The sequence below is a fragment of the Rutilus rutilus genome (assembly GCF_951802725.1).
Source record: "Rutilus rutilus genome assembly, chromosome: 18".
Lineage (NCBI taxonomy): Eukaryota > Metazoa > Chordata > Actinopteri > Cypriniformes > Leuciscidae > Rutilus > Rutilus rutilus.
The window spans coordinates 20,557,894-20,570,776 of NC_140231.1; the positions used below are offsets into that span (position 1 = coordinate 20,557,894).

At 38.0% G+C, this 12,883-nt stretch overlaps 1 protein-coding gene across 1 annotated transcript; it reads left to right on the forward strand.

The window, feature by feature from the left end:
- Positions 1-3,654: 3,654 nt before the first annotated feature.
- On the forward strand, positions 3,655-4,587 carry LOC311277409 (olfactory receptor 52Z1P-like; the record flags this gene model as incomplete). Its single annotated transcript, XM_084387726.1, has 1 exon — positions 3,655-4,587. One exon carries the CDS (start codon positions 3,655-3,657, stop codon positions 4,585-4,587), a length of 933 nt encoding a protein of 310 aa, XP_084243852.1.
- Positions 4,588-12,883: the final 8,296 nt, after the last annotated feature.

Here is a 12,883-nt window from a genome sequence, read left to right on the forward strand (position 1 = left end):
TTGGTTTCTTCAACGATGCATCGTACTATAGTATTGAAGCATCGAGTTGCGTCGTTGTACGGAAAACGCACCCCTGGACTGGAGAGAATTCAAACAGTCCGCTCTCACTCAACCGTTGAGTTGTCGTCACATCAGAGGGGTGCATTGTTTTAATTGAGTAAACTTACTCAATTTCTTAAGAGTGTGTTAAATATATTAATAATATTGATTTGAATTAATTAATATTTTTGTTTCTTGAAACAGATTAGTTTAATTCTCCATTCTCAAATATTTTGATAGAAATTTCACAAATATATTAAGTGTATTATAAATAAATAATTGGTAATAATTTGCTGAATAAATTTTAGATAAAATTAACTGTTGGATTTTTAGTCAATTATTTCGGTATGTTTAACTCAAACAATCAAGTAAACGATATTCAGAGATTTGATTAAGTTAATAAAGTTAAATATTACTGTAATATTTACTAAGCCACAGAATAATTTTTTTCTCCTATATATATATATATATAACAGGCTAGTTTTGACATGGAGCTTTAATCTACAGTTATGTGGAGCTCGATATTGAGCCAATAAGAATTCACAATGGGCGGGACATGCTGAAGAAGAGACCAGCAATGTACTTGTTCAAACTAGTCAAAAACTCAGATTTATACCATTCCACAACTACGTACAACACGACAAAATTCAGGCAGCAAGTGATGTGTCACAAATAATGTTACATTGCTCAACAGCTCAAGGCTGTTTGCTCAATCGCTATAGACCTTGTGTAGCCCCGCCCCTTTTCAGCTCTGCGCTCATTGTGTTCTGTCTTCCGGTTTGTATTTCTACAGCATGAAGGTAAGATCTTACAGATTTATGAATAAACCGCTCAATTTTAAATCTTCCTGGCTACTGACATTTGTTCTGACTTCAAACATTAGGCTAATGCTCATGTCATATTAACTTTCGTCAACTCTACAGTAAGTAAATCCACTTCCCCAGCTAATTACTCTTCGACAGCAATGCTATAGAAATATACAGTTTAATATGTGATATCAAACACAAAATTCTAAAAATGTCTGCATGCTTTTCTCTGGTGCATAAGGTCTATAGCAAAAAAACACTGAGAACATAAAACAGAATAGAATAGAATAGAATAGAATTCAACTTTATTGTCATTGCACGTCACAAGTACAAGCAACGAAATGCAGTTTGCATCCATCCAGAAGTGCTTTAGCAAGAATATAGATATATTACAAAAAATAGATATATTTTAGATATGTTACAATGTACACGGTATGAAGGAATGTTATGAGTGCTATAACTATAAGTATATACAGGCTATAACTGTAGTAAGTGTACAAGCTATGTACAGGCTATGAACAGGTTATACGTAACGTATGGATATAAATAAAAGACTATAACAGACTATAAATATACAATATGCAAGTATTAATAACAGCTGTAGAACTATAATTATTGTATTGTATTGTACAGCATGGTTGTCTATACAGTATTTACAGTAAGATATATATGAATAATTTATACAGTAGTAATATTAAAGTGCATGTGGCTGTAAGTGGTGGTCCAGCCACTGTGTATGAGTGTGTATGAGGATACTGGGGTTATTTGTCCATTGTGTGTATGTTCAGTTATGGGTTGTTGTCAGTGGTTGTGAGAGTGCGTGTATGTTCAGTCTATGAGTTTTAATGTGGGTGAGATGTCAGGAGGCAGAATTCCGGAGTCTGACAGCTGTAGGATAGAAGCTGTTCCGGTACCTGGTGGTCTTAGTCCGGAGGCTCCTGTAGCGCCTCCCAGAGGGCAGGAGGGTGAAGAGTCTGTGTGCTGGGTGACTGGGGTCTTTGATGATTTTCCCGGCCCTTCTCAGACACCGCTTCCTGTAGATGTCCTCTATGGAAGGAAGTGGTGCTCCAGCGATGCGCTGGGCGGCTTTCACCACCCTCTGCAACGCCTTCCGGTCCGAGGCAGAGCAGCTCCCGTACCAGACTGTTATACAGTTGGTCAGGATGCTCTCGATGGTGCAGCGGTGGAAGTTCACCAGGATGTCTGAGGACAGGTTGTTCTTCCTCAGAGTCCTCAAGAAGAAGAGGCGCTGGTGAGCCTTCTTGACCAGCTTGGAGCAGCTGGTCGTCCAGGTGAGATCCTCTGAGATGTGGACTCCCAGGAACTTGAAGCTGTTCACACGCTCCACAGCCGTCCCCTTGATGTGGATGGGTGGATGTGGGTCAGCATTCCTCCTGAAGTCCACGATGAGCTCTTTGGTCTTCTCGGTGTTGAGCAGCAGGTTGTTGGTGTCGCACCACTCAGCCAGACGATCCACCTCCTCCCTGTAGGCGGCCTCATTGCTGTCTTTAATGAGGCCGATCACCGTGGTGTCATCTGCAAACTTAATGATGGTGTTGGAACCATCGACAGGTCTGCAGTCATGGGTGAGGAGGGAGTAGAGGAAGGGACTCATCACACAGCCTTGTGGTACACCGGTGTTCATTGTGATGATGGATGAACAGTGGTTATCCAGCCGGACATGTTGGGGTCGGCAGGTCAGGAAGTCCAGTAACCAGTTGCACATGAGGGAACTGATGCCTAGGTCTGTGAGTTTCCTGATGAGTTGTGAGGGGATGATTGTGTTGAACGCTGAACTGAAGTCTATAAACAGCATTCTGGCGTAGGTGTTTTTATTGTCCAGGTGTGAGAGGACAGTGTGCAGCGCTATGGAGACTGCATCCTCTGTGCTCCTGTTCTGACGGAATGCAAATTGGTGGGGGTCCAGGGTGGGGGGGAGACAGGATTTGAGGTGTGCTAGGACCAGCCGCTCGAAGCACTTTGTGATGATTGGGGTGAGGGCTACCGGGCGGTAGTCGTTGAGGCTTGATGGGTTGGAGTTTTTGGGTATCGGAACGATGGAGGTGGATTTGAAGCAGGCCGGTACCACAGCATGGGCCAAGGACAGATTGAATATGTCCGTCAGCACTCCTGCCAGCTCCTTGTAGTTTCATTGATAGGCCTACAGGTCGCATGTAACAAGTCTTTATAGCCTATTTGTAGTAAGGGCAACCTGGACGGAAACAACTTGCTAATCACCATTTTATACAAGGTTTTAATTATGTAATTTGTATTAATTATTCTAATATATTTATACTGTTGTTTTGTCTATGGTGCTTTCCTTGATGAGATAATCAAGTAGGCTATATTTTAATTTTTATGCCATGTTTAGCAGTTATACCAACAAACTCTAATCTGTATAAACACATAATATTTTTACCATTGACTTGTACGCTTAGTATTAATTCAAACATCCATAAGAGATTAGGCTATTTACATAATCATAATGAAAAGACCATGTGATCTGAATACACTGGGCAATTCCCAGTTACACGTACAGTAGCCTAAATATAAACAGAAAAGTAGAGGAGGAGAGTCAATTCTTTATATTTGTGCCATGGCTCATGAAAAACATTTGTGATATTTGTTTTTAAATTAATTATTAATCTTTTTTTCTGTCTCTGATATTTACAGTAGCCATATACAAGGAGAGCATGTCCAACTGCTTATAACTTGTTTCCTTTAGCCTATACAACACTACTGTACCTTTTATTTTATTTTTTACTACAGTTTGCTGAACAATTTAAAGAAGATGAAAAACTCATCGATTATGTCTTCAGTCATACTGGAGGTCCTTTACAGAATGGAGGATCTTAAATACCTTTACTTCATGGTCTTTTTTATGTTGTACATGTTTGTACTCCTTGCTAACACCACTGTGATTTTTATCATAATTACTGACAAAGCGCTTCACAAACCTATGTATGTCTTTCTATGTAACTTGGCTGTAAATGGCATCTATGGTGGCACGGCTTTGCTTCCGGCCTTGATGGGTACTTTAATGTCTCCTTCTCATGAGGTATCTTTGGCATGTTGTCAGGCTCAAATCTATTTCCTGCACACATATGCTATCATAGAATTCACCATTCTTTCAGTGATGTGCTATGATCGCTATGTGGCCATATGCTATCCGCTACAGTATCACAGTATTATGACAATCACAAGGGTGTATAAACTAATTGCTTTCTCATGGGGTTATCCTTTAGTGGCATTCGCTTTGTTTTTTATTCTGACTCTGCGCTTGACAATCTGTAGAAACATAATTGGGCGAGTGTATTGTTCCAACTATTCTCTTGTCAAACTGTCCTGTGATGACACAAATGTTGTGAGTGCTATTGGATTGTTTTTTGTTGTTGTATACACTTTTCCTCAGCTTGCAATGACCCTCTACTCATATGGACATATTCTGAAAATATGCTTTACTGCCACTAAAAAGTCTAAAATAAAAGCACTGAAGACCTGCATGCCACACTTATTTGCAATTTTGAACTACAGTGTGGGCTGTTTTTGTGACATTGTACAAAGTCGCTTTGACACAAGTTATATTCCCTTTGAAACACAAACAGTTATGTCACTTTATTTCTTGATATTTCCTCCTATTCTGAATCCAGTCATTTATGGGCTGAGTGTTCAGGCTCTAAGAGACAATATGTTTAGACTTTTTAGCTCTAGGAATAAGTTATTGCCTTTGGCTGCGAAATAGGATCTTTGTTATTTTCTAGATGAGAAATGTGCATGTTTTCAAATATTTCATCATGTCAATAAACAGCTGACATTCCCAACATTTCTGAGCATCTGCATCATGTTTAAGTCACATGTAAGACGATGTGTTGCCCTCTGAAATGCAGTAGTCAGTTAATTAGTAGTGTTGTAGTCAAGACCACCTAAACCGAGACCAAGTCATGACCAAGACCAAGACAGGCCGAGACCGAGACAAGACCAAGACTTTGAAGGGTCGAGATACTCAAGATCAAGACAGGCCGAGACCGAGTCAAGACCAAGACCAGTGCAAGTCCCCACACTGCATGACATTAGGCCTATGTCTTATATTAATGTGAATAACAGGTGGTGGAATATGTATCATACATATCCATGCATTAAGTCTTGCCTAGGCAAATTATTTTATATATATAATTTACATGTTGGTACATATTGTGCAGCTTTATTGTGCAATGGGGAAGGAAACCCTGTATTTGTATTTTATTTTGATTACAGTTTGTAAATATCTCACATGTGGTTTGACTTATGTTTTTGGTTAATATCGCCCAGTTTGGATTGGGGGGGATGTAAAAAAATATATATCTTGCATCACAATAAGTGTATTGTGATTGTCAAAACATTTTAGTAATTAAACAGAATTTTATTCTGTTACAACAACATGACAATGGTACAATGTTGTCACAATGTTGACAACGGTACAATGTTTATATGGTACAATTTCTGGTAAGCTACAATTTTTATTGCTTGACACAAATTTCACGATTTAAATTCAATTAAATTATTGTGATTTGATTCAATATTGACTCCTTTGGATAAATATTAGGTACACAAGATAGGCAAAAAAATCTCACATAATGCTGTAAACATATGAGAGCCCTATCAGCTGCTAGTATTATTTAAGGTTAAAAATAACTCAAATTAAATATAATGCGTTTTTTATTATAATAACAACTTTACTTAATGATATAAGTAAAATATAATAAATATGTAATATAGCTACACATATTTAGCAAAATAATCAGCAATTTTTTTCTAGCCAACTAAACATGTTATATAGACCCCTTTTCAGTTGGTAAACATGGTGACTTTTTTTTGTGGGCGGAGCTTAGGTGGAGGCAGAACAATCCCTCTGGCCGCTTCAATAACGTTAGTGTGCAAGTTTTGTTAGCTTGTTTTTTAACAATGACTGGAGGAAATCCAATTTTATCTTAATGTGCAAGGTCACTCACTGTCCAGGACCGTGATTGTTATTTGCAAAAGTTAATTTTAACGGACATCCCAGATTGGCTGACCTCATTCATCGCTGGCATCGCTCATTCAATGGATGGACCATTTGACAGGATTAACGTCAACGCTACCTTCGGTTGAGTGGCCTGACTTCTACTAGCCTGGGAAAACCATAGACTGTAAAAAATGGGAAAACCCATGCTGAGTCCCAATTCGCATACTATCCGTCCTAAATAGTATGCGAAACTAGAATTAGTACGTCCCAAATCGTAGTATGTTGAAATGAGCATTCCAAAGATACCCGGATGGTCTACTATTTCCGGTTAGAATTCGAAGTGTAGATCAATGCACACTCTAACGGCTAATATTGCCCACAACCCATTGCGTGCGGGAGGGAGGAGCTTTGTGGTGATGTAAACATGGCAGCCGGATGCGCCCTCAGTTTTTAAGTGTAATGGTGCGTTCACACCAGACACGAATAGCGCGTCAGGCGCGAGTGATTTCAATGTAAAAAATTCCTGCGGCGCAAATGAGGCGTAGAGCATAAGAATTCAAATGTTTAACCCTAATTAAAGTTATATTTTATTGTCTCGTAATATTAATGGGTTTATGTTGTGCCAAAAAAGTACCGTGTTTATCTTGTAGGGTCCGATGAAGATACTGAGCGCCTCATTGCGGTTATCAGGCTACAAAACAATAAATAAAAAGGCTCTAGTACAGTGTCATGCAAGTGTTTTTTTATGTATTTCTTTTGATGTTTCTGTCTTAGATTTATACCTTACTATAAACCCTTATGAAAATAAACACCTTTTACTACACTAACCATAGTTTAACCACACTGACTTATTTGTAGTAATACTGTGGCTGTACAAATGTTAACTTTATCAGTCCAACCAAAGAAACATGGTTACTACACTTTTACTATAGTAAAAGCATGGTTCATTTTCATCGGGGTATGTTTGAGTATTATACATAAGTTTAAAATTAAGTATAAAATACGTTAAACAATAGTTATACTATAAACTTTAAATATTTTACCTCAGAAAATAAGTAGCTTTCGTTACACACATTGCACATGAACGTCAGAACCAGCCGCCTCACAAACGACCTGCGTTTGGTTGATCTACGACGACGCGGTGCTTCACTTGTAAATGTATTGTGGAAAAAAAGATGGGAACAGTAAATAAAATTATATTGGACATATAAGAATGAATGAAATGTAAAATGTTTTGTTAACAGTCGCGGTGTGCGTTATTAGGCAACCACGTTCTCGTTCACGTTGCATGACGTCATCGAAGTATGTCCCAGACCGTGCATACTCTTTTGCTACACACTCAAAAGTATGTACTTTTTCCTCACAAAAAAAGTACATACTTTTAGGTCGTAGTATAAGTAGGCGAATTGGGACTCAGCCGTTATGTGACAATTGTTCTCCAGCTGTTTTACCTCTTTCCACGGTTGAAAAACACTGATTGATCGATATTATGTATGAGGAATATACATTTCGGTAAGTTATAGGCCTACTGTATCTTTCAACGTTGTTTATTCGTGTTTATTTACAATATTAGCTAGTAGAAATGATCGGTAACGTTACACGTGCCGCTTGAACTGAGGCACTGTCACATTTACAAGCGCCAAAACAATTTTTGTGCAAACTTTATTGTATTGTTTGAATTTCGTAATAGAATAGACAGAATCTGATATAGGCCTATATATATATAACTTATATCATAAGTAACCTGCTCTGTCTTGTCTGTCGGTGTCCGTGTCCTCTTTGCCTCGCGATTTTTCTCTGCGTGAGAAAAAAGATGTGTGGCGTGAAAGCGTGTGAAAACTGAAAGTGTAAATTACCTGAGTCTCACCTCACGGTGAATGCTTGAGAGTTGGCAGCCCTGGATTTGGCTGACATCTCCCCGACGACAGCCACGGTGACGGCACAGCTCAGCTTGCTCTCCTGTCTCCCGCATTTACGCGTGGAGTGTGTGCAGGGTGGGCGGGGATTGCCACAGTAAAACAATCAGTAAAAACGAAAAACTTTCCAAATTAGACATGAGTCAAGCTCTTGGTCGGAAGTTTAACATCTAATCACAGTAATGATGTTAACAAATAATTATGACCGCCGCTAGCGTAGCTAGCGAAAGCGGTCATATAGGGATTGTCACAGTTTTTTTTTTTTTTTTTTTTCGTCATCTACTGAATTTTTCGTCAACGATACCAGGGACACCGAAACACCGGGGAACATGAAATTTGGTGGGCATGTAGCCCCACTAGACTTTTACGGAAAAATTTCGTTTGGTCCCCGGGGGCCACTCCCGCCCCGCGCTGGGCCCCCCCAAACCCCAAAAATGCAGTTTTTACTAAATAACTACCTGAACCGTGGAACCGAGGATGAAGACATTTTTATGGTATGTTGCTCTTAAGGGCCCACATCAACCTAGCCCATAATCACTCATTTGTGATTTGCGCCCCTCCCATAAAAAATGAAAATGCAATATTATTCTGCTTTAATCGCCCCTATCTTCAGTTGAGATGTTCAGAACTGCACCATATTTCATGTGTATGATTAACTTGACATCCTCTGGGCGTATGCTAAGTTTCGTAGAATTTCATCCATGGGGGGGTATAAAATAAATTCATTTATGTGCACATTTAGTGACTGTACACTCATCGGCCTGTAGAAGGTGGTGTTGAGCGAAGGGTTGCTGGTTTAGGATGATACTGTCACACACACACACACATGCAGGAATACAAACAAACGCAAGCATGCACACACACACTGACATCCACACGCACAGACACACACCCATACACACACATACAAATCCACATGCACAGACACACACACACAAACACACACGCGCACACACATGTACGCACGCATACATACACGCACAGACACACACATACACAAACACACACACATACACACACACACAGACAGACATGCTACTACTACTTTTTTTTAGGTATATACATAAACACGCAATACAGCCAAATTGCTCCACGTCATTTATTTTTGTGGAAAGCCAGTGCAGGCCTGAGCGGCGGTCATATTTTGTACCGCCATGCGGTACATCTAGTTTCGTGATATGCCTCAGTTGTGGTCTTGACCGGTCTTGAAATAAAATCCCGAGTCCTAATCATCTGAGACCGAGACGAGACCAAGACCTTTAAAAAGTGGTCTCGAGACCAAGACCGATCTCGAGTAGGCTACTACAACACTATTAATTAGTGTATGTGACCAAAAAAAAAGTGTAATGAACACACTGATTGTCACCATTCAAGCAAACAAGCAATAAGGCTACTTAAATGTTCTGTTACTCTTTTTACTGAGAAATGTGGAAGTTCATGGGAAAGGATTGATATTTCAACAACATATTAAAAATGGAGCAACACACATTATAGGTCTATCTCGTGCACAAATTTCACAATAATTATTTTTCAAATGTAACCATAGCCTACTGAAATATATTTGATTTCTAATTTCTAAGGCCTCTAAATTATCAACATTATCAAAATCTGTTGTAGCCTACACAATACATGCCTTCTGTTGCCTGATCGATTATTTATACTTTTTTAAGAATACAAGGCTTTTCAGTATAATTCTAAAAATGTGCACCATCAGGTTGTGGTACACAGTTTGGGCCTTTGAATAAAACTTTTTTTAAGCTTAATATTCTCGTAAACTATATGGGCCATAAAATCCTGAAATATAAAATATGATACTATTTACATATATACATATACATATAAAACACATGCACATGACACATGAAAATAACTTTTTCATTATTTTTGTATGTTTTTTCCTAAAGATTCAATAAACTGTTCCATTAAAAAAAAATCTGACTAGTATTTCATGTGTCAGGCTTTACAGGGTTAAAATAACAACTGTTGATTACTGATTGATTAACTGTTTTTCATTGCATTATACTGTTACTTATTACTTGTTACAGCCTAGTTTTATGGCATTTCTTGATAGACTTAAAGGTGATGGGATCAGAAAATCCATATTAAATGTGGAAAGATCTGGTTTGTTTATTTATTTGTTTAATGTCCGACCCCTGCATTTAAATCACATAACATGCAGATAAGCAACAAAGACAGACAATAGAAATAGAACAAAATGCAATGGATGTCCTTTTCAATGCTTTACCACAGTACTTTAATTAAGTTAATTACGAATTAAATGCTTTTACAGCACCTGCTGCCCTGAGATTCCACATGCAAAATAATTTGCTTCATTTAAACAGCAGATGGCAGCAAATGAACAAAAATGTAATTATAACTTGTGAACCCAACTGTTACAGATATAATCTGCTGTAAACTAAATTAAACATTTCAGAACTAGTGAACCCAACTGGTAGGCTATAATATAATAACCATCTGTTTTACTTCAAAATAAAATATAAATTTGAACAAAGCATGCTGCAAAATATCATAAAAAAAAAAAAAAAACGTACAAATTTTTAGTGAAAAATTTATGAAAACGTGCCAGGGTCTAAGCCAGTCTCAACCAACAGTCAAACAACCAACAACCCACTAAAATCAGTCTATATATGTTTCTTAGATTTTAGCATTGCAATGCAAACTAATTATTGAAATCATGGAAAGTCCCACTGTTAATCACTTCAGACTATGGCCAACAAAAGGTCTTGTTTGCAATAACATATATAGCTACAGTACGTAGTTTTATGAAGTTTTGAATTAAAAGTCAAATTTAAAAATCATTTAGACTCTTTCTTGCAAAGCTGCCTTTTTGACAGCTAGTTTGTGATACGATTACGAAATGGATACCAATTTGGTTGCACTAGCGTTGTGAATATAATTGACTGTGAATCGTATGTGAATTGAATTGAATTGAATTGAATTGAATTGAATTGAATTGAATGTGAATAAAATGTGAATTGAATTGAATCAAATGTGAATCGAAATTGAATTGATTTTGAATTTAATTAAATGTCAAGTCAAGTCACCTTTATTTATATAGCGCTTTTTACAATACAGATTGTATCAAAGCAGCTTCACAGTGATAACATGAAAATAATACAACAAAGTTTGTTTCTAGAAGAAAATTGCGTCATTGTCCACCTTAAGTAAGGCAGATCAATAATATTGTTGAATATTAAATGTCCTCAACTAAGCAAGCCAAAAGCCAAGGCAAACAGTGGCAAGGAACCAAAACTCCATCAAGGTGACAGAATGGAGAAAAAAACCTTGGGAGAACCCAATTTGAGTCAGGGGCCAGTTCTCCTCTGGCCAACGAGCGAACAGTGTATGATTATGATTCAGGCAACATTACAGGTCAGAAATCAGATTGGATCAGAACATTCAGAATATTATCAAGTTCCATCTGGTTGGAAGTCGGAGTCATCACGCCGGTATGGAGACGACTTTGTTGAGGATCAGTGCCGATGGCTGTCGTGTCGATGAGGCCTTCACAGGGTTGATGAGGCTAGCACTTCAGGGATGCGTCATCATGGATGGGTCCGGGCGCAGGTCCACCATCTGATCTGGATACGGCCCGGATCTGGCTGACTTCAGTAAACCTCGGAATAAACAGAAAGACTAACATTAGGGTAGATGCGATGCCATTCTTCTTATGATGTAAGTAACGAGTACATCAGGTGTTATAGGAAGTGTCCCCGGTTCCGGCTGACCTAATCTATGCATCCTAATAACTGAACTGATTTGAATAATAGAAATGTAATGTTCTATATGAACGCCAGGCCAAACTGACAGAGTGTGTCTGCTTCCCGGACAATGTTAGGAAGACTGTTCCAAAGTTGAGGTGCTAAATAGAAGGACCTACCGCCAGCAGTCGATTTTGATATTCTTGGTATTATCAACTGGCCAGAATTTTAAGATCGCAATAGACGTGAAGGACTATAATGCGTTAAGAGCTTGCTCAAGTACTGGGGGGCAAAACCATTTAGTGCTTTGTAAGTAGTCAGCAATATTTTAAAATGTATACAATGTTTAATAGGGAGCCAAATGCAGTGTTGACAGAACAGGGCTAATATGGTCATACTTCCTGATTCTAGTAAGAACTCGAGCTGCTGCGTTTTGGACCAACTGGACTTTGTGCGTGCAGGGCAACTACCCAGTAGAGTATTACAATAGAACGCATGAACTAACTGTTCCGCATTTTTCATTGACAGTATATGTCGTAATTTAGATATATTTTTAAGATGGAAGAATGCGGTTTTACAGATGCTTGAAACGTGGCTTTCAAATGAAAGATTGGTATCAAAGAGCACACCCAGGTTCCTAACCAACGACGAAGACTTGACAGAGCAGCCATCAATTGTTAGACAGTATTCTGGGTTAATACGTGCAGAGTTTTTTTTCAGAATAATTAGAAACTCCGTTTTTCTCAGAATTAAGTAGTAGTAAATTACAAGTCAATCCAAATTTTTATATCAGCTATGCATTTCGTTAATTTTGTGAATTGGTGCATTTCGTCGGGGCACAAAGAAATATAGAGCTGAGCATCATCAGCATAACAGTGAAAACTAATTCCATGCTTCCTAATGATATCTCACAAGGGTAGCATGTACAGAGTGAACAGCAACAGTCCTAGTACTGAGCCTTGTACTAGGCTCCTGTGAATCAAATTGAATGTGAATCGAATGTGAATCAAATCAAATGTAAATACTATGGGGATTAAATGTGAATTGAACTGAATATGTATTGAATTTGAAGTGAATGATTATCAAATTGAATGTGAATCAAGTCGAATGTGAATCGAATGTGAATTGAATTGAATTGAATGTGAATTTTAGTGAATGTGAATCAAATGTGAATTGATTGTGAATCGAATGTGAATTGAATTGAAAGTGAATGTGAAATGAATCGAATGTTAATCAAATCGAATGTGAATTGAATTGAATGTGAATCGAATGTGAATTGAATTGAATGTGAATCAAATCAAATGTGAATTGAATGTGAACTGAATCAAATGTGAATTGAATGTGAATCAAGTCGAATGTGAATTGAATGTGAATCAAATCGAATAAGAATTGAATGAAATATCAATTGAATGTAAATTG